Below are 23,365 nucleotides of genomic sequence, written 5' to 3' on the forward strand. Positions count from 1 at the left end.
GTTCGATGATAATACACTTTTTAATTTTTGCATGTAGCACCTAATTACACAATCAAGCTGACGGATGGCTCATTCCGCCTGAGAGGTCGCACTTCGATCGTGCAGAATCGCACCACGTCGCACTAGTTAAGATTGGAAGTATAATGAAACAAAAGATCACATGTTTACAGGATGAATTGTTTTGATAGATATAACAAAGATTATAAAGGAATGTTTAACTGTTGAGCTTGGGGTTCACATATGATACACACACCATTGTCAAACTATGCAAAATCATGACACGGGTGTCCTTGTCGCCGAGTGTGGTGTGCACACTGCAACCATTTTTGTAGTGGTGTTTGTATCTTTTAGCCCTGAAGAAGTCATGGGGAACTCCCTATATGATTCCAACACTTGTTGGCTGGGCAAAACGAAAATAAAGAAGAATTATTCTGCATTATATTGTTTGCATAATGTGTACCATCATCTAGCGGGTGCTCAGGATATATATATATATATCTCAAAAGCAATTTTTCATCACAAACCACCGGCAAGGCAGCTGAGCAGAAAAACCACGCGAGTCCCAATCTTCATTTGGCAATATTTAATGGAAAGGCAAGTTCATCAAATCTATTGTTTTGTTTTGGTGCATCAATAAGTTGGTATTTTGTTTCAAACAACCTTAGAAACTACAAGGACCAGAATACTTGGTTGAACATGTGACAGGAAGTGACAAAAGAATGTTTATAAATGTACATGGGTGGGGCAAACCCGGTGATCGTGAGCAAGGTGGCGACACACCGAAACGCGTAGATCAAATGCGCTATTTGCCCTATGTTTTTTGAAAAATAAAAGGAGATTGCTGTTAAAACTCCAGTTGGTTGTGCGACCCGTTGTTTCCCTGGCGGGAAAAGTTGTGGAGATGTATATATATATATGTATATTAAAATATAATTTGTGCCTTTCCTGAGCGTCTGGTGAAAATGGAGTTAAAATACCAGTCAAGTGTTGAGTCCAATACTTAGCGGTGTTGGGGTTAATGAAAAAAGGCACATTCTTCTCTATTAAAAACACTTTTCTTGGGCTGGTCAAATTCAAGGTGACATATTTAGAAACATGAACAGGGCGAATTTAAACCTGACAGAAGTAACTCATTCATTATTTTAGCTGCATACCCCCTACTGCGTGTGCCCACAGTAGGATCAGATGTATGCCTAAGGATAATCTCATCCAGACCATAACAACACAGTGCATTTTCTCCTATTTAGAGTTGGGCGGTGTCACAGCAGCCACATTTACTCAATAGGTCATCAGCTGTAGTCATGGATCTCGGCTAAAGAGAGCATCATTGAAGCTGAACTAGTTAAAACTAATGTTGGTCCCCCTTGAACAAGCCTGATGCAAACAACAGAATATTCCTGATCATAAGATAGATTTCAAAATGCAGGTTTTGACTGACCCAAATAAACATGGAACCCGACCTGCATGTTACACGCCTTTTCCTGTAACCAAAATCTACATTTTCAGGCCAATCTCCAACAGATGGTCACCACAGTCCTACCAATCCTATTCTTAGCATATCACCTTGCATTTGAAGCAGTTATAGTCATCCATCCAGTAAGCTGGAAATGGATGGAGGATGAACTCTGTTTGTTGCCCCTGGCCTCCCCACATATTTCAAATATTGAAATTGGGCAAGTGTAATGAATGTGAAGAATAATCTTATTGAATTAAAGCTAGTTTGGTATTTAAATATGATGCAGTTCAAATGTGGTGAAAAGTTAAAAAAACATGGCAAAGACAAACAATGTGCCCCCCTCCCATATATACACAAAACAGTGGCATGTACACAAAAAACCTTCTAGGCGCGCACACACTGTATAATGGCATATTCCTTTCATATTTTCCATTTTGCACTAAGATGTCTTCATCTTTGAAGACATGCTGTTTTTTTAAGTGCAAGTCATTCTACTAAATTCAATTTTCTGCCTCGGGGTCATACAAATGTTGCTGTGGGTTTATAGCTGGAATGATGAGAAATAACATGGTGGTTAAAAAACAGCACCGCAGAGGTATATTTTAATGTCTTCAAATAAAAGGAAGGGCTGGTTCATTCGTTTTATTTGAAAAATGATGCGGGTCTTGTATAAACATAATTTTATTTAAAAAAAAGTCCTAAAAATATCTTATTTCGTCCATTGGAGAATAGACACATCCTCCATTTAGTTCTGCAAAAGGTTGGTTTTCATCTGGAAAATATGAGAAACGGTGAGGATAAGCCTTAAACGTGTTCCTCCTGTTTTGACTGGATATCCTAGAGTGGTAAATTCATCCATAAAAAAGCAGTCACAGTATGAGCAAACAAGCACGCAATTTGTGGCAAAATTACCGTTCCTCACACCGCATTTTCCAGCAGCTTTTCGGGGTACTACCTATGTATGGCCTTGTTATGTTTCCTTCCACCTCGGCGGCATGTTTCTTTAAACACCTGCCCTGAGGCTGTGGAAATATATATGAAAATACTGCGTTCTCATATTATTTGCTTATGCAGGAGCAGGAACACTGCACATGTAAAAATCTAAGTTTACACAAGGCTGCGAATCTGCACACTTGAATTATACAACTTTTTTTCCACAAATTACTTAAAAGCATACTAAAAACTCGAAAGGAACTATTTACCTTTACAACATTTTGTTCTCTGCTTCAAGCTGTGGTCTTCCAAGTACCACCAATAATGGTTGACCTGTGAACACTATGGCATTTCTCTCAAGATCAGCACCCAATATGGTTTTATATGTTTTAGACGTATGAACCAGCATCAGGCAACTCCACATTGGCAAGGAAGATATTTGTCCAATTAGAGGTATTCTATTGATTCTATGCACCGACAGGACACAACACACAAACAAAGGGTAGCACACGAAGGCCCAATTCTGCATAAAGTTACTTCCTCTATGTGAGCACTACATTGTTTTTTCACTTTTATGCCGTCCATCTTCATGGATACAAGCTGAAAAGAGCATAATCAGCAAAGTCTGAAGCAAAACAGCAAAAAAGCACCAGCGGTTGAGGAGATTGTAGTTGAAAACAATCAGGAGCACTCTGGTGATATGCAAGGGAAAGCCGCAGGTAATGTCTCGCACATCATTTCAGACAACAGTTCTGATAATGGCCAGAAGGAAGATGAAGAAACAGTAAAACTTTAAACTTCATCAAAAGTTCCCCAACACAACCCGATTAGCCATTCCCAATTGGAGTCCTTCTATAGGGCAGGAGGACAATGAAAGAACATTAAGAGCGGGTCAAGTGCTGGCCATGCTTGGATGCAGTGGTTTGACTCTGGCAAACCTAGACAAGCCCAACCGCAGGCCTTGGTTAGGAGACTTAACAGAAACGCCGCCCAATGGGTTGCTGCTGTTCCCAGATTGGCCTGTAAATCATAAAGAAAAAAAAGAGCCATCAAATTACACAAACAAACAGAGAAATAGCATGTATGAAGTTGTGAGCACGACTTGGCGAAAAAGAAACCCCAGCACTTTGTGAGCTGCAGCCTTTAAAGATTTCCCACAACCTCATACAAATAATTGCATTATCATTCATAATCAGTTTATATAAACTATACCTTGTGAATATTGAAGGTTTTCCCTCTCTACAATTAAGAGAAAATGTTTTTTCATGCAATTTCAGTAATATCGATAACAACACTATGGTATATGTTCTCTTCCACAAAAAGTTCAGCCTCTCACTTATGTTTGGTGTCGAAAGTAAATCATTCTTCTGAAAGTGCAATTATGCAGAATTATAGAAGGCTAGCTTTTTTGTTTTCCTGCGCGGGGTTGCAAGTGACATTAAATACACAACAACAACAGGCAAATACCCATCTAGAAAATTAGGTTATAAAGGACCTTCCCAAATTATTTTTCACTGTTCAGATCAGCAGTGCAGTAGTAGGAATGATGGGGAAGCTATGTACAAAATGGCCTCTCATACCCCAACCCCCGCAGCCTCCCACACCACTTTCCTCGCTAAATCAATAAGAAAGCAAACTGCATTCTGCCATGCTGCCAACAATTCACCCTTGGCAATACCTTGCCCTAACTCCCCCAACCCAAAAATACCTCATGTCTTCACACCCTGTGTTTCCATCACTGAAAATATCTCCCCAAACATCACTTCCCGCAAGAAAAACAAACAAGCATTTTTGATGCAATAGGTCTCGCATTTACGCTCGTTTAAGCTATTGGCATTGTAAATGACAATGCCTTTTATTTATGTTTTAAAAATGAAAACAAAAATAAAAGGCATTGCCATTTATAATGTAAATAGCTCAAACTCGTGTAAATGTGAGGCCTATTGCATGGCAATTGCTTGTTAAACTTGGTAACAGTGTCTGGGCATTGGTTGCACCTCAATAGTATCCGTTTAACACCCAAATGTAGCAATAAGCAACAGAGAGGTGACCAGTCCAGCTTTGCAAAGCGCCTTCCCTTGCGTCGCAATACTTAATTTTGAGTAACTTTCGAACCTTCTGAGTTAGAAACAATTTATTTTTGTTACCGTATTTTCCAGCGTATAAGACGACTTTTTAACCCCTTAAAATGTTCTGGAAAGTCGGGGGTCGTCTTCGTGTGGAGAAGTGTGGCTCAGGGGTTAGAGGCGGCAGACCCGGAAGCTGAGATCGGCCCTGGACCAGGGTTCAATTCCCCACCTCGGCGGGTCTTGGGCTCAAAAAATTCCACGGACTCGATAATTCTCGCTCCGGTGCCTTCTCAACTCATGGGGTCACACTCTGCGACTCTGGGCAATAGCTTGCTTAATCTCCACAACGGCCCCTCGCGGCGGGATGCCTGGCTTTCACCTTGTGGATACCCTGCCGGGGTTATCTCACAGGGGAATACCAGGACGGGTTCCCTAAGCAAGCGCCGGGAAACCCTTTGTGGGTAGCTGTGCGCTATATAAGCTCAAATACATTTACATTTACATTTACGCCGGATGCTAAATTTGAAGGAATGCTTTCATGCGTTTTTAAATAGCGCGGACTACACCCGAAGGTGTCAGACTGCTTCTGCATTATATAAAAATGGGCTGATGTGGTTGTTTTTCTACAGAAATCCTGCTGTAATATAAATTGCTCAAGCAGTGAAACTACTAAGGCGTATTGGGCGCACTGGCTGGCGAGGGGCTGATCTTGTGTTCGTCTTGTGTTTGAGTTCCCTAAGCTGCACCATTTCCTGCCCACGCTTCGGACCCAGCCAGGGGCTCAAATCCGCCGTCCGTGCCCAGTGCCGGAGCTCCTCCTCCCCTCGCACCGCGCTTTACAGTAGGAACAGTATTGATACAAGAGGAACAATAACAAATGGACAAATTACAAAAGCAAACATTAAGTTACATGGATCAAAAGTGACAATAGCGAGCAACCAAAATACATGAGGTAGCAATCGGTACATTCCTGGAGAAAAAGTGATAAGTGTGCAGGTTACAAAAGCATACAAAGTACGAGCCAAAATAAAATAAAATACATCCTCAAAATGGCTATGCAGGACTGCGTTGGACTGCACTGGAAGTGGGGGTAGTCTTATACGGCGAGTATAGCACGAAACCTACATTTTATTAAGCAAAGTAGGGGGTCGTCTTATACGCCGGGTCATCTTATACGCCGGAAAATACGGTACTGAACTCAAGTGGTTAACTAACTCATTTGGGTAGCTCATGCAAATAGCAGAATATTGTGGCTGCCTGTGGGAGTTCAAAATTACAAGCCGGCTCTTATTACAGCCAAAATGCATGCCTATACCATGTAAACAAACACACGGAGCGCTAGCAAATACAGCCGTGCCACTAAGGTGAACGGCAGCAGCATCTCTGGGTGCACACATCGCGCCTCAGCCGCCCCGCGCACATTAGAATACAGCGCACCAGTGCGTTTGACAGGGTTCACACGCAGACCATGCGGTCACAAGTAAATAAAGGCTCACAAGAGTGAGGCCAGCAAGTTCCACGTTGACTGGGAGATAAAAAATAACGCTAGGTGCGAGAGCGTGAGCGCCACAGTGAGCCATGTGGTTTCAATTATCGCGCTCGTGTCTGGGCACGATAATTGAAACCACATGTCGGCTGTGCGGGTAACCGCCACCAATAGGCCATGGGCAGAGCAATGCGCCCGCCTTTGGCCAATTGCGTGCTGTCTTTTTTAAAAAGACGCATGCAAAGGCCAATAGCGTAGGACAAAAGAAAAAGCACATGCACAAGCGTTTGCGAGGGCAGATTTCAAAAGCCCCTACATAAAGTCTTCGCCAGAACAGCGCATGTGCGCTGTTACAGGCTCAACCTAAAAAGGCTGCAAATCGCTAAGCACACATGGCGGCCGTGCGGGTAACCGCCACCAATAGGCCATGGGCAGAGCAATGCGCCCGCCTTTGGCCAATTGCGCGCTGTCTTTGTTAAAAAGACGCATGCAAAGGCCAATAGCGTAGGACAAAAGAAAAAGCACATGCACAAGCGTTTGCGAGGGCGAGATTTCAAAAGCCCCTACATAAAGTCTTCGCCAGAACAGCGCATGTGCGCTGTTACAGGCTCGACCTTAAAAGGCTGCAAATCGCTAAGCACACGAGCAGACCTTAAAAAAACATACAACAGTCTTCCGGGTCACAAACCTAACCTAGCCACGCAATTCAACAGGGAACAAGCATTGAAAAAGTCAGTAGGGCTCGTCTCTAAAAGGCCGAACTAGTGGCTTTACCCATGCTTTTTTCATCGACATTCGCATACGAACGCACATATCATATGTAAAGCTGGGAATCTTGCAATGGATTGTGGTTACAAAGAACTCTTGCCAACATGTCACACATGTCATAATGCATGGCTCCCATCTTAAATGTACTGCACTAATGTAGTGAGTGGATGGCCATTTTAGAACAGTGAATGAAGTCAGAAAAGTGAAAAACAAAGTGCAGGAAAAGCCAAAAAATGTGTGTGCAGCCTGGTAACACTTTGCTATTACCCGGCTAATGTAAAAAAATACATTATTATATTTATTAATAATAATAATATTGGTGAGAATATTGTCACAGTTGACAGGTTTACAGCAGTTGGCACGAGTTCTTTTATTAATTATAATAATAGTAATATTAATAACATTTTAAATGTAAAATGAGGAATGTGGAGCAGGACAACAGGTGCGGCATTCACAAAGGAAGATAGACGGAAGATAGACGGAACATGTGGGTTTAAATAGCAGGCTTGAGGAGATAGTACTGCACTACCATATGCTCACAACCAATTTGAAAGTGATTTATCAATCAAATATATGTGCAGGGTTTTCAGATTATAAAGAATTAAAAATTCCTTGTAACAATATATGGCTGCACCCCACACTCAAGCTTCTAGACAATGAATGCACCCTTTGACAGTTCCACATGGGTGAAAGAAGAAAAGAGACAGACATTTTCGAGACATTCACGGTCTAGACAGGCAACTTGAGGGCCTAGGACAAGGAGATCCATCTTTCTCTCGTGGTGCTCTTTTGGGCTACTTCAGTGTCCGAGGGCAAGAATGTTAACTGATGAAATACACCAAAAAAATCTAACTGCTCCGCCTTATTTCTTTTTGCATTTTAGTTGCTTGATTTCGGTTTCAGAATCTTGTAAGGAAATGTAGAAAACTAGGGAAGCATTAAAAACACCACTAGATGTCACTAGAGATCCACAAAACTAGCTAACTACCTCTCATGGGTTGCTGAGGCTGCCCAAATGAGTCGAGGAGTAATTACATTTTTTCCAGAATGTCCATATGATTCGTTTTAGCAACGCCCGATCTGATTTTACACAGCTGAGGGTAGAATTAATTTCTTCAAAAATATGGGTTAAACAGGAGCAATACGGTGACTGAGGGTAGAGTGTTCAGGAAGTAAAACATATACAAAAGAATATAACACAAAATGTGCAAAGAGGTGCTGGGCTGAAGAAAAGAAGCAATCAGTGGGATGAAGTGACTATCCGCGTGCCGAGAAGAGACTTTGTTGTATTTTAAACCAGAACAAGCGCAGCAGGGGGAGGGGAGAGAGGAAGAGGCCTGTGCATGTTTCCCTTGCGGGAGCCAGCATGAATCATATGTTAAATAAAACCTGATGGTTTTAAAGCTCGCTCCTGCAAGCGAATCGCCAAACGTGCACACTTGCCATTAAAAGCAATGCAGCGCTAGCACGTTTTTGAGACACAAACTGAATCGATGGCTAAAGGTCTTTTTCCTATGAAGCGCATGCGCACTGCGTATGCAAGACCTAAAAAAGAGAAGAGGTAAAAGGCATGGAAAAAAAGGCAGGGAAAGGCAAGAGGAGTTTTGAAACAGGATATTTGGCACAAGTTCTGTGTTTCAGTCTAAAGGTACCAAGAGCTGTACAACTCTATTGTACAGCATTGGTATTTATACATCACTTTACATACTCTTTCCCATAGCTTTAAGTGCTTTCATGAGTGTTCTGAGAGCATTATTTATATACCTACTGCTAAAAAATTCACTTCCTATTCACCTTCAGAACTTGATCCAGTTCTGCCATAATTTGTGAACATACAGATTCAAATACACTACTGAACCGCATTCAAAAATCGTGTGCTCGTAGTAGAGTATACATACTTGGCGGAGTCCAACTTGGTTTTTGCGTGCCAGCTAGAGAACTCTTTGTTTGCAATGGACTTTCAACAGGTTTTGGAGCTACAGATGTTTTTAATGCTGGCTGAAGTTTAATTGTAATAGTCTCAGTAGCCGATGAAGCAGCTGTAAAACACCAAAGTGGAAAGAAATAAGCATTGACGCAAAATACAACACTTTGGGCTATCAAGTTACACAGTATTCCTATTTTGGAAAGCATTGCGAGAAACTTTAAATGCTTCAAAGTGTACTAAAGTCACACATGGTGCATCTCAATGTTTGAAGTGTAACTTTATAGGGGCAGCAATCTGGGCACTTCAATTAACACAATGCTTTAATACTCGATTTCACAAATTAGCATGCAGTTTTGACAGCATTGAGTCTTGTAAAAGAAAACATTTCATAAACGTAACATACATAGATCTGAGACAGCTAGAAAGAGATGCATAAACTTTCTGAAATATCATCATTTTGTTTCTGGTGAAATATTACTTTTATATTTAACTGACATTATCATTTGGCATCAAAGCGCTAAATACATCGTAACAAGGTACATTTAGTCACCTTAATATTTTTCAGATACATTTTACTTAAAAAAGAAAATATTAACACTGGTGGCTAGAGTAGTTCATTGACATTAAACCCTGTTTTATCCAACTGTTAGTAGAGAAGCCGTGGACCACAGTTGGCACCTCAGGAAGAATATAGATATATTTTATGAGGTATGCACAAAAGCTTTAGCACAGTATCAGGAAAAAACAAAATCTTTTTAAAGAGTCAAACATTGATACTTCAAGATCATCAAATAAGCTTTTGACCTAAGACTTAAAAAAGGTAACAAAACTACAAGGTGCTTGTATCATTGGATGCAATAGCTCAAATACCTTCTCAGCAAGCAGATTAGGGTAGATCTTAATGACTAAGCCAAAGCTGTTAACTTTCTTACTGTCATAAAATAAATTTGGTGACCACATACTATTTTACTTCAATTAATGTAAGTACTATTTCATATTTTTCTAACTCGCTACCCTACTTAATGGTAGTTGACTTCCAAGTACTATACAAGGCCACTGGGCCCTGCCGGTTCACATTACACTCAGAAAGCTTATTTTCCATAAAGTATACTTCTACAATTTCAGGAAGCAAGTCCTACATTGAAGCAGCCTTCCATCCTATTAACAACCATTATTATCTGGGGAAAACGTTTCAATTTGATCTATATAAAATAAAATAAAAACAATTAGCCATATTAAAAGCAAACAAGCTGACCTACTCTCACAATCAACTATTGCTTAATCAAAATAAAATAAATAATTGATGGAAAGAAGAAGAACTATTAAAAGGCTGGGGGGGCGTGGCTAGCAAGCCATGATGGCGGACGGAGTCTTCATAGAGCTCCGGTGCCACCGGGGAATCGAGATCCTGGAACGGACCTCCGAGGGGAGCAAAACTATCTATAAAGCGCCAACTCTGAAGCGCTGCGGTCCCCGGAGGAGCTGGGGAGATTTGGCGTCTCTAACGGCCCTGGATCGGCAGCTGCCACGCCTGAATCGAGTGCAGCCTACTTCCCTGCCAGAAGCCAGGACCTGGATTTGGAGGCGGGCCGGAGGACCGCGGTGAGCCTATCACCGGAAGTGCCGGACCGGGAACTGTGAGGGACTTTTGAAGTGCCCGCTCCCTTGCTTGCAGGTCCCCACCTCCCCCCACCTTGCAGAGAGGGCTGCGCACAGAAGCCGATGCTGACGTCGGCCAGAACATCGGGGCGGAGGACAGCGGGGCTAAGCCCGGAAGCGCAGAGAGGATACCGGGTGATACCGGAGTCGGGGCTCCCGCTGTGCTCTGGGTGATCTCGAACTGGGTGGCTCCGTCTCTCGGAACGCGGCCCCTCCCTGCCCGCGGACCGTGGACCCCGGGGGACGGTGAACGAGCGGGCAGTGCAGCCTGGAGCTCCCTCATCCTTGTGGACACCCTGATAAAGCCCGCATTGTCTGGCGCATATTAGAGACGCGGCGGGGGGGGGGGGACTGCGGAGAGTGTGGGACACCAGACACCTGAGGACGCGCTCTGGACAGTAACTTGCCCCTGAACTGCGAGTATACCAGGTGAGGATCACCATGGTCCGGAAGGGGGCCAGGATACTGGATGGCCGAGACGGCTCAATGGCTGCAGGTCCTGCTTCGGACTCCACACCTGAGGGGACTGCACCGGGTACAACCGAACAGACTCTGCTGGGGGCCAACACGATGATAAACTGGACCTAATACTGAAAGAAATCAGGGATTCCAGGCTCGCCATAAAGGCACAGATGGGTGCTATCACCACTAACCTCTCATTACTGAAGGCTGATCACAGCAAATTGGCTGACAAGGTCAAAGATCAAGGCACATTGCTCGCAGACTTATCCCCGACTGCCTACATCCAACAACTGCAACAACAATTGGCGTCCCTAACAGACCAAGTGGAAGATGCTGAAGGCTGCAACCGACGCAACAACAATCGCGTTATTGGCCTTCCGGAACGAAGTGAGGGGTCAAGCGCAGCAGAATTCATGGAGTAGTGGTTCAGAGACCATGTCGACACAGAGAGCCTGTCACCATTCTTCTGTGTAGAAAGGGCGCACCGCATCCCTACTGAACAGCCAAGACCTGGCCGGCCGCTACGCCCGCTGATTGTCAAGATCCTGAACTATCGGGATAGGGATATCTTACTCCAGAAGGCCCGGGAGAAATCTCTCATAGAATATGAGAATCGATGCATCTCCCTATACCCGGATTATACTACCTTAGTGCAAAAACAGCGGTCCTCCTACTTCGAGGTTAAGCGGAGGCTCCAGAAGGCTAAACTCCAATATGCGTTGTTGTTCCCGTCATCATATATATGACATATATATGACAAGAAAACGCACTTCTTCTTCGAGAGCCCCACCGACGTGGAGGAATGGCTGGAGGTGATGGACATAGAAGGCAGTCAAAGGGAGGCTCCGGATGAGTCGGCCGGCAGCTCCAGTCAAGCCCTGACTCGTAACGGCGGGGCTTCTCCCACGCAGGCCCCGAGATCGGAAAGGCATACACCCTCCAAAATGCAACAAAAGAACGACCAGATGACCACGGTAGCCATGGTGGGCACCTTCAGAGACGAACAGGAAATGATTAATACGGACATGGAAGACAGCACCATACACTCCGACTCTGAACACAGTGTGCTCCTATTTCAGACAGTGACGCCGAGAGCAGCAGATGACCTACTGGACAATGCACATGAGTAACCCCTCGAAGTGAACTGAGCCGAGGCCACACGAACTATCGATATCCTTTTTCAGTTGTGCCACTTCCATGTTTCTATGCTCTGTGGGCTGGAGGAGGGACCCAGGGGCGGTCGGGAGGTCTGTTGCTGGGATACATAGAGGAAAGGTCTGGGCTCGGACTGCTCCACACTTCTTTGAGGGCACTTATAATATGTGGACCTGACGACCCTGTGCACTCCCGAGGACCGCTGAGGCCTACTGTTGGGCCCCCAAGAAGGCCCCACGAAATCGATGTTTAAACAAAGTTTTCCCCGGCTGCGCCGTAGAGCCGGCGACGACGACACGAATGAACGGGAGTCATAGAACGGTGCTTGGCCAGCCCCCCAAAGGCGTATGCACCAATGAGTGGATTGTTATGGTTGTTAATTCATTGTTCGGCACAGCAATGTTTTCGAGCTGCGCCACAAGAGTTCTGGGTAGGGGTGGGTGGACGTACATCTCCTGGCTAGGGCTGTTACTACATGCCGCCCAGAGCATGTTGATGTTACTAGTGGAGCTTAAGTTTGACTATGGCTGATATAATAGGGAACCACCAATTATCTTCAATTCCGGAAAAAATTAAAAACATACTTATTCCCTAAACCCTAATGCATCAGCTTCTAGCGTCAGTGCTGCAGAATCATCAGCACTGGCATCAGCACCTTGATATCCCTTGGGAGGAGTGTTGCGCTCTACAAATAACATAAATAAATAAATAAACTACAGGCTGGCAACCTGGAATGTACGGGGACTTGGTGCTATACAGAAGAGGCATCGAATACATGCATTCTTACTCCGTCACCACACTCAAATAGCGTTCATGCAAGAATACCACTTAACACTGTCTGAAGCACAAACACTGCGCAAAAAATGGAGGGGTACTGTATTTTCCACCTCGTACTCTGCCTTCTCTAGAGGGGCTACTATATGGGTACGGCATGGCACTCCCTTTGTGGAGCTGGAGAGAATAGTAGATGACCAGGGGAGGGATATACTGGTGAAAGGTACACTGGATGGCACACTGCTGGTTCTGGGCAGCATATATGCCCCGAACTTTGAACAAGACACATTCCTAGGTAAGGTGGGACGGGCTCTGGCGGATTGGGCAGATATCCCCTGGATACTGGGTGGAGACTGGAACATGGTCATAGATGTGGACCTAGATAGATCGTACCCCCCACTTCAGATAACTGGGGTGCGCAGACTAGCGGACTATTTCAGGACTTGGCTCGTGGGGTGGGGATTGGTAGACGTCTGGCGTTCATTAAATCCCAACCATAAAGAATACTCGTATTACTCCCCAGTGCATAATCTCCATACCCGCCTTGACAGATTCGTATGCAGCAGCTCCTTGCTGTTCAAATGCGTGTCCCCTGAATACCTAGCCAAAACCTTTTCTGATCACACAGCCCTAACATTAGATTTTCTGTGGGGGAGGGTACCGTCCCCGGTACCTACCTGGAGGCTAAATCCCCTACAGCTGGAGGACAGCTGCTTCCGTGCATCGATGGCGGATACACTAGTTAATTACTTCCTGGAAAACTGGGACACAGCAACATCCAATCTAATGGTGTGGGATGCCATGAAGGTCGTAATCAGGGGGGCGGCGTAGGACAGTTAGTGGAGGCTAGACAGGAAATCCATAGGAAGCTTTGCGAAGTCGAAGACCGTTTGAAACAGATGGATGGCCCTATCACGCAGCAGGAAATCCGAGTAGCTATCAGCGCACTTAACCGAGGCAAAACGCCAGGCATGGACGGATTGCCTGTGGTATTTTACCGGAACTATTCTACCACCTTGGTACCTATACTGGAGAAAATCTATAAGACGTCATATGAGTCCGGTCACCTACCTGCCTCGACGTTGCAGGCTGTAGTGACGTCCATACCCAAACCTGGCAGGGATACCCTAGATTTAACTAATTATAGACCCTTCTCGATGCTCTCCACAGAGTACAAGATCCTTAGCAAAGCTATTGCGCTGCGGATGCAGGCCCATCTCCCTAGCCTCATACATCCGGATCAATGCGGATTCCTCCCAGGGAGGAGCACTTCCCAAAATACGTGGAGACTGCATGCCCTTATGTCCGCTACGCCACAAGACCTTCCGCAAGTCGGCTGTATAGCGCTGGACCTTAGGCAGGCGTTTGATTCCCTTTCATGGACTTTTATGTTTGAAGTCTTCCGACGTTTTGGTTTCCCCGAATCCTTGCTAAAATGGATACGATTATTGTACACGAACCCGTCAGCCAGGGCTCGCACAGGTAGAGATATCTTGGCTGAATACTTTATTCAAAGAGGCACCCGACAAGGATGCCCACTGTCCCCCCTGCTGTTTGTCCTGACATTGGAGCCACTAGCGATAGCCCTCCGGGCTAGAGCGGATAGAGTGGGCATCACCATAAGGGGGACACATAACCTGATATCGATTTATGCCGACGATATCTTGCTGTATTTTCAGGACCTGGGGGCAGACCACACGCCCATAGTGACTGTTTTTAACCGCTTTGAGGCTGTGTCGGGCCTAGCAATTAACCCAGCGAAATCGGTAGGGTTTTATTTCCACGAGCTGCGCCGACCCCCCCACATGCATTTCGGCAGATATAGGCTACCGATAGCACAGACCACATTCAAGTATTTGGGCATCAATGTTTATAGAATGCCTGAAGATAAGATTGAAGGTAATGTCCGTAAGGCCATTAGCAATCTCCGTAGTAGTGTGACCTTCTGGACATCCTTACCCCTGTCCATCATGGGTAGGATAGCGGTCTCAAAAATGGTCATGCTTCCCCGTATGTTATACCATTTTGTGAACCTACCGGTGCTTCTCCCACAGCATATCTTTACTACCCTGAATAAGATACTGATTAGCCTAGTCTGGGGCTCTGGGCGACGGAGAATAAGCCTCAGAAAGCTACAGCCCGGTACCAGGATAGGAGGCCTTGGAGTGCCGGACCTGCGGGGTTATTACTATGCAAGTCAACTACAGTGGTTGTCCCATTGGGTGGCGGGCAGAAACCTGCACGAAATTGACTTCTCGACAGACCGATTGCACCGCGGAGAATTACATTCCCTCCTACTACCTGGGGCTAGGATCCCCCGAGACTGTCATCCACTATTGTACACCGCCCTGATGTGCTGGCGGAAGGCGTTAGCGTACAAGTCAGGGGTAAAGCCCTACGCAGATAATATTCCTTTGTTAGGGCTGCCAACACCGCAAGGACGACTGACGCGATTTATTTGGTGACGATACATTCTTGGATCATGCTTTCTTTACACAGTCCACGGGGGCCCCTCCACGATTATACCTCCTACACGCTGCAGTATCACACTAGATAAAAGGAAAGAGCATATTTTCGGTCCAGACAGTGGATTTTCTCTTCCTCTTTAGAAGGATGAGGAGGCGGAAAAAAGGTGGGCAAAGTGATGGTTTGCCCGATGTGAAAGGAGATGACCACCTTGGTAAGAAAGGATGTATGAGTTCTTAGGACAACCTTGTCTGGATGTACATCCAGAAAAGGAGGCTTGGAAGAAAGAGCCTGGAGCTCACTCACTCTTCTGGTAGATGTGATGGCTACCAGGAATGCAGTCTTAAGAGTTAAGAGTCGTAGAGGACAGTTGTGAAGCGGCTCAAAGAGAGCGCACATCAAGACCAAATTAAAGTCCCACTGAGGCATTATGAAGGGAACAGGAGGAGGGAGATGAGTAATGACTTTTAAGAAACAATTTACAACTGGGGACTTGAAGAGAGAAGGCTGATCAGGAAGGCTAGGAAAGGCAGAAATGGCCGAAAGATAGCCCTTGATAGTGCCCAGAGCAGAGCCCTGCTGGGCCAAAGAAAGGAGGAACCACGGAACCTCAGAAAGAGGGGCAGAAAGAGGAGCCACAGCCTTTGCTGCACACCATGCCACAAATTTGTTCCAGCAGCACTGGAGGGACACCTAGCTGCCAAGATTACATCACAGACTTCGGGAGGTAAGTCAAATGACATCAACTGCCGCCGCTCAATCTCCACGCAAGGAGGCGGAGGCTGGACAGGTTCGGGTGGAGGACCGTTCCCTACTGCCAAGACAGAAGATCCTCCCGAAAGGGCAGTCTGATCGGAGGATCAATGGCAATGTTGAGCAGCTCAGGATACCAGCCTCTTCGTGCCCAATCCGGAGCCACGAGACTGACTTTGGCCCGGTCGCGGTTGATCTTCTTTAGCACTCTGGGCAGAAGTGGTATAGGCGGAAAGGCGTATAGAAGACCGCAACTGCGCTTGTGACAAAAAGCTTTGCCTAGCGAGTGCGCCTTGGAAATTCCAACGCGTAGAATTGCTGACATTGCCCGTTCTCTTCGGTGGCGAATAGATCTAACCAAGGCTCTCCCCACTGCTACAAGAGACCTTGCACCACCTCCGAATGACCACCAGGGATATGCCCTGATGTTCCAGCCATGTCCAGAGGCGGAGGGCCTCCTGACATAGGGTCCTCGACCCCATCCCGCCTTGTTTGTTGCAGTACCACATGCTGGTGGTGTTGTCTGTGACCATCTGCACTACACTTACCCGAACAGAGGGAAGGAAGGCTTTGAGTGCAAGACGGATCGCCCGAAGCTTCAGAGGGTTGATGTGGAGACCAGAGCCTTCTGATCTCCGCCTATCCCATGTGACCGCCACATCCCAGAAGGGATGCGTCGGTCACCACTGTGTGTTCTGGTTGGGGTAGGGAGAGGACCTGCCGTTGACCCAATCCAGGTTCGTGAGGCACCACTGCAATTGTCGTGCAGTGCCCTCCAAGATCTGAACGCAATCAGGCAGATTCCCCTTATGCTGCGTCCACTGGAACTTCAGGTCACCCTACAGAGCCCGCATTTGCCACCTGGCATGATCGACATGCAGGAGGCCATGAGGCACAGCAGCCTCAGGGTCAACCTGACTGAAACCCAGGATAGAGGCTGAAAGATCGGAATCATAGCTCGAATATCCCAGACTCAATGCTCAGGAGGATAAGCCCCAAACTGCGTAGTGTCCAGGACCGCTCCGATGAAGACGAGCTTCTGAAAGGGGGTCAGGTGTGACTTCAGCACATTGATGGTGAACCCCAACGAATTCAGCAGGTCGGCCATAGTTAGGAGGTGGGAGACAACAGCCTGGGTCAAGCCCGCATTCCACAGCCAGTCGTCGCGATAGGGGAAGACTGGACCCCTGACCTGCGCAGATGAGCTGCGGCCATCACTTTCGTGAACACCGGAGGGGCGCTGGTAAGGCCAAAGGGGAGCACGGTAAACTGAAAGTGCTTGTGGGCTACCGTGAACCGCAGTTAACGCCGTTGGGCCGCCAGGACGGGGATGTGAAAATAAGCGTCCTGCAAGTCCAACACTACCATCCAGTCTCCAGGGTCGAGGGCAGACAAGACCGGAGTGAGCGTCAACATCTTGAACTTCTCCTTACGGAGGAAGTTCTTGACGTCCTGAGATCCAAGATAGGACGCAGGCCCTTGTCCTTCTTGGGTACCAGAAAGTAGTGGGAATAGCAATCACAACCTACTTCTGGGGCAGGAATGCGCTGAATGGCTCCCTTGGCCAGGAGAGTCGTGACTTCCTGTTGGAGAAGGCCCAGATGATCCTCCGACATGCGATGGTACTGAGGTGGCATGGCTGGAGGGGTAGCCTTGAAGGAAAGCCCCTTTGGACGAACGGCAAAACCCACCCGTCGGACGTGATGGTGCGCCAGTGGGGGAGTTGATGGAGGATCCTGCCGCCCACTGGCGACTGATGGGCATGAAATGCCGTACTAGGAAGGTTTGGAGGCTGAAGCAGAGGGGGGCTTGCTGGACTGGCCCGCCCGCTGCCCCCCAGAACCACAGCGGTGGTTCCCACATCCCCGGCCGTGCAAAGGTTGGCGAACTTGCGTCAGCCTGTGGCTCTGGGCGGGACATGGTGGGGCACCCCTTCCGTAACCACGAAAGGAGCGAAACGCAGACTGCGCAGGGAGGCTGGAGAGGCCCAAGGACTTGCCCGTAGCCCATGAGTCCTTGAAACACTCTAGAGCGTTGTCTTCTTTGACGCCAAAAAAGGCAACGGCCATCAAAGGGTATGTCCATAAGGGTGTTCTGGACATCCCTAGAATAGCCAGTTGATCTCATCCAGGCGTAGCGTCGAAGGGAAGGGCTACCGACGTGGACATCATCCTGCCTAGAGAGTCGGCAGTATCCAGCCCACAATGGATGTTAAACTTTGCGGCGGCAACAGACTGGGAAAGTCCGGACACTGAGGTAGCACTTGTGCAACCATGTCCCACACAGAGTGGGAATAACAGCCAAATAGACATGCGGTGTTGGCCAACGGCAGTCCCAAGGTGGCGAAACAAAAAATCTTCTTCCCAAGATGATCCAGCTTCTTGGATTCCAGATCTGGTGGAGCGTTTGGGAATGCACTCTTGGAACACCAAGCTCTCAGGGGTCAAGTCAAGTCAAGAGATTTATATAGCGCGCTACATACCCATAGGGTCTCCAGGCGCTTGAGGCAGGGTGGGGAATTACTTGTCGAATATCCAAGTTTTAAGTTGCTTTCTGAATGCTAGGTGGTTCTGAGTAAGGCGAAGGTGAGTGGGAAGTGAGTTCCAGGTTTTAGCTGCCAGGTAGGAGAAGGATCTACCTCCCATGGTGGTTTTGTTGATGCAAGGTACAGTGGCAAGGGCTTGGTTGGAGGATCGTAGCTGACGGGAGGGGGTGTAGAAGGACAGTCGTGTGTTGAGGCATTCGGGTCCAAGTTCGTAAAGTGCTTTGTGTGCGTGGGTTAGGAGGCGGAAAGTAATCCTCTTATTTACGGGGAGCCAGTGGAGGTTTTTCAGGTGACCAGAGATGTGATCTTTACGCGGGATGTCTAGTATGAGCCTGGCTGAAGCGTTCTGGATGCGTTGGAGTTTTTTCTGGAGTTTTGCGGTGGTACTGGCGTATAGGGTGTTTCCGTAGTCCAGGCGGCTCGTGACCAGTGCGTGGGTGACCGTTTTTCTAGTTTCGGTGGGGATCCAGCGAAATGTTTTTTTGAGCATGCGAAGGATGTGAGGAGTCCAGGATGACGCCCAGGTTCCGTGCGTGGTCCGTCGGGATGGGTGCTTTTCCAAGGGCCTCTGGCCACCAAGAGTCATCCCAGGCGGAGGGGGAGGTGCCTAAGATGAGGACTTCTGTTTTGTCTGAGTTCAGTTTCAGACGGCTGTGCTTCATCCACTCGGCTACTTCTTTCATTCCTTCGTGTAAGTTGGTTTTGGCGGTGTTAGGGTCTTTGGTGAGTGAGAGGATCAGTTGAGTGTCGTCAGCGTAGGAGATGATGTTGAGATTGTGTTGGCGAGCGATGGCCGCAAGGGGGCTCATGTATACGTTGAAGAGGGTGGGGCTGAGTGATGAACCTTGTGGCACGCCGCAGATGACTTCAGAGGCCTCTGACTTGAATGGTGGGAGGCGGACTCTCTGGGTTCTTCCGGTGAGGAAGAACCCAGAAGAAAGAAAGTGGGGTCGCCCAGGCCGGGTGGGGGCGTCGGGCAATCATCCTATCCACGGGAGCCCCTTGTGGTGGGCTCGGACCAGGTGCCCAAAAGGACATCGTTTAGAGCTTCATTAAACGGCAGCAGGGTCATCCGAAATGCTCGCTTGCGGTTTAGGTACCTCTGTCAGGAGGTTAGTCCTGAACGTCCGTGTAGGGAGCTCGAGGTGGAGAGTCTCGGCCACCCTAGGCAACACCACTGCATAGGAAGCTCTCTCCTCCGAAGCCACGGTAGGAGGAGACAACATGCCAATGTCAGGGGAGGTATCAAAACCAATGGCATCCTCCAGGTCTCTCTCCAGTACGGGGCATGCTCCAAATGGTCGGTTAGAGGGTCACCTGACCCCTCCGAGTCCTCTGGGTGCCAATCTGGCCTGAAAGGGACCCAGGAGTGAACAGGGGCACAAAAACTCCATTTGGTGCCGAATCTGGCATCGGGTGACGCCGGTTCGGCTCAGAGTACACACCAGGATGGAGGCCAGGGTCGACACCGGCCGGGGACACGACCGGCGTCAAGTGCGGTTGCGGAGTCAAAAAAAAATATCTGCACCGGTGGAAGTGTAATGAGGTCATGGCCTGGATCCATGGGGGCCCTGCACCGTCGGGCCGGAGTCGCCAGGGGAGAAGGCCTAGATCCCCCCCCAACCGAGTCCATGGGGCCCGAAGGCGAGCCGGCGGAGTCGTGCTGCCCAAAGATGGCATGCATCGCCTCGTAAAACTTACAAAGCTGGGCTGGGGTCGCTCCAGGTCCTGGGAAGGTAGGGAAACTGAGTCGGCCCTTCAGGCTCCGCACGCGGAGCAGCGGGAGGGGCACCGCCCGCATCTCTTGTTACATCAGCCGACCGACGGGGAGAAGTCGAAGAGCAATGATGCTTCTTCAACTTCTTCGCGACCGGTCCCTCAACCTCCCTCGTGACCAGGAACAGCATGGAACCGACTGCCGGCGCTCAACAAGTTTCATGACCGCTCCCGCAAAGACTTCAGAACCATGGTCCAGCAGTCGGAGCACGACTTGGTGCGTGGTCGTGCTCTAGGCAAAAGAGGCACACACGGTGCGGATCCGTCAAGCCTTGGAGCTGAGCATTCCTACGTGCACCAGGAGTCGATAAGACTCAAAAAGACGTTGCAAAAAGTTCAGTCAAAAAGTGACTGGAGGTAGCGCTCTCTCAGTATCTGCGCTGGCTGGCATGGAAAAAGAAAGAACTGACGTCAGCACGCGAGGGCGGCGTCTAAGTAGCTACCGCAACATCAGCCTGGCGACCATGACGTCAATGACGGACGCGGAGCCTACCAACACCACCATCCGACCCGCAGAGGTACTGCTGACGAAAAACTTTCCAGATACAGTCTGATGCCTGGGGGTAATTCTAAGGTAAGGAATCTATAACTAACTGTTTCTTTCAGATACGCGAAAGCAGTAAACATGTAAGAGGGAAATGAATTCCAGTTAATTCATCTCAAATCACTGAACAGAAATTGTGCCTTGAATGCCCACACAAAAAGCCAACACTAAGTGCCCATGCAATGAATATCTTGGCAAACATTCTCTAGTATCTATCCCAAGGACAAATTGAATCAAATTAATTAAGAGAGAAAACAGTACAAAACCACAAAAGTAATCAGTTTCTGGGCTACGGTAATTATCTAGCTTGGAAAATGCAAGACCCTCCCAAAAAAATAATTTTGGTGATCTAAACATCATTAAAGAGCCCTAGAGATCCACCTAAAAATGGGGTATGTACTTAACTCAGGTAATGGTGAATTCACTGTACTGAACATGTTGTCGTTTGGCTTCTATGAATTAATTAGGACAGTGTATCCAGACAACATAAATGTCAGAACATGGGGACTTAGTCATTCCATACCATCAAAGTATGTTGCCCCAATTCCTAGCTAGCTCACACTGTGCCATCTAGACCCCAACCTTACAGGGTACCAGATGGTGACTGCAAACTCAAACCATCACTACTCTAATTCCCCCAAGAAATACGTGGAAATAGATAGTACCCCTTCATTATTACTTAGGCATGCCCAAAGAGAGACACAAGAATGATACAAAGTATCATTTGAAACATTTATTGAAGCAATTATATTCTTGTGTAAAAAATACCAGCTGCAATTATTAGCAGGAGGTAATAAAGCACTGTTACAAGCATTACGAGAATGGTGAAAATGATACAGTTCCTTCATTATGACAATATTGTGTGATAATATAATAATACATATATGAATACTCCCACCCTAATCTTACCTACACTATCGAGAGCATAGTGTGAGTAGTCTTTGCCAGATCTTTTCGGACACCCCAACTCCGCATACCTGTGTATGATTTATCAGGAAGCCAGTTTAGTGTAGAAAGGTCCGCTCCCCTCTGCAGGATAGGGATTAGAATCAGTATGTATGAATCTCAGTCACAGCATCCAGGATAATCCATAGACGTACTCCTCTGGCGCATAAAGCGCCAAAGTGGTTTTTATAATCAAAGCCTGGTTCTATTCACACTGTGCGGAGGTACAATGCTGATGTGAATGTTTGTCTTTCCAATTCAGAGCTGCCCCCACCCAGGTAACAAAATAGGGACACATTGCGCAATGTTCTTAGCCTTGGCCAGAGTGTACCAAGCAACTTGATAATATGCCTACTAAGAAATGTACTGCCTGTAGAATTATTTCTAAGTATGCTATCATGTGAGTGCAAAGTATGTAAAATGTTACTGTCTAAAAAGATGTCAAGTTAAAACGTATTTTACCTAATGTATGCTTTTGTCCACGAGCCCTGTTGAACCCCACAACATTGTAAACAAGTGGTAAGGCTTGAAAATGCCATTTTAAGCTCTGATACAATAATCTGTGGAATTCCGCATGGATCAATCCTTGTTCCAACTTTAATTTCTACATCGAACCGCAGAGAGACATTATAAAGAGTTCTGGTGCCACAGTCCATCAAAATGCTGTAGAGATCCAAATCTACGTGGAAATCTCTTCTTTCACTGATGTTCACATATTGTCTATCCAACCTTCATATGTGAATGTCAAGCAACTTCCTCCTTATAAGACAGAAGTTATCCTTCTGCATCATCATTTGCACAAATACAAATTTGGCCACAATAGGCTCTTGGAAATTGAGATGTGTAATTTCACAACTTCAGTTAGCTTTGAGAATAAATCCTTTGGCATCTAGCTAGACCCACATCTCTCCGTGTCCTCATATATTGAGCACCCCATACAATCTGCAACTTTGACTTCCTAATTCCCTGAAAAATTGTAACTTCCTGATTAGTCATCCAGTCTCAAGTGATATCATGACTTGACTATGGAAAGTCCATTCCAACAGATAGAAACAAATCAATTCTGGCATCCTTTAGGATAATGATGTATTCCACTGTCTGAATATCCTCTGTGACAAAGAAATGTAACCATATCACCAGGATCTACCATGAATACACTGACTCCCCTCTGAAGTACAAGTTACTAACCTTTGGTAACTATGTATCTGGTAGAGACGTTGTCTAGCCGCAGACTTAGAACATCCCCAGGCGTCAGACTGGATCAGGAAACTTTTTGCAGCAGCACCTCTGCGTGCCGGGGGACGGTGCCACACGACCCCGCCCTGATGTTGTCTATGTATGTGACGTCAACGACGTCATATAAGTCCCTCCCGGCGCACTGACGTCCGTTTTCTTCGGAGAAACTTTTCCACGCACAACGTGGAGCCACCAACAAAAAACTGTGAAAGTAGGGGAACAGTGTGTCTGGGATGAAAAATCCGTGAATAAAGAAGGAGGATGGTGGAAGACACCATTGCAAAAAAGAAAGAATTGGACACTGCATACATATAAGAGGAAAAGACGTGTGAAAGAGCTAAGCGAAGACCCTTCCCTGAGGGCAACAAGGGAAGAATATCTCAACAGACAGAAATAGACTGATATCACCAT

At 46.9% G+C, this 23,365-nt stretch overlaps 1 protein-coding gene across 1 annotated transcript in view; it reads right to left on the bottom strand.

The window, feature by feature from the left end:
* Positions 1–2,083: 2,083 nt before the first annotated feature.
* The window catches only part of RAD51AP1 (RAD51 associated protein 1), a 260,233-nt gene continuing 238,951 nt past the window's right edge, over positions 2,084–23,365 (bottom strand). The window contains exons 10-11 of the mRNA XM_086921308.1: positions 8,611–8,751; positions 2,084–3,409 (exon numbers count right to left, since the gene is read on the bottom strand). Coding sequence (XP_086777434.1) covers positions 3,282–3,409; positions 8,611–8,751 — 269 coding nt within the window. The 3' untranslated portion in view covers positions 2,084–3,281. The remainder of the gene's footprint in view (positions 3,410–8,610; positions 8,752–23,365) is intronic.

This window comes from Lissotriton vulgaris, chromosome 1_1 (genome assembly GCF_964263255.1).
Source record: "Lissotriton vulgaris chromosome 1_1, aLisVul1.2, whole genome shotgun sequence".
Lineage (NCBI taxonomy): Eukaryota > Metazoa > Chordata > Amphibia > Caudata > Salamandridae > Lissotriton > Lissotriton vulgaris.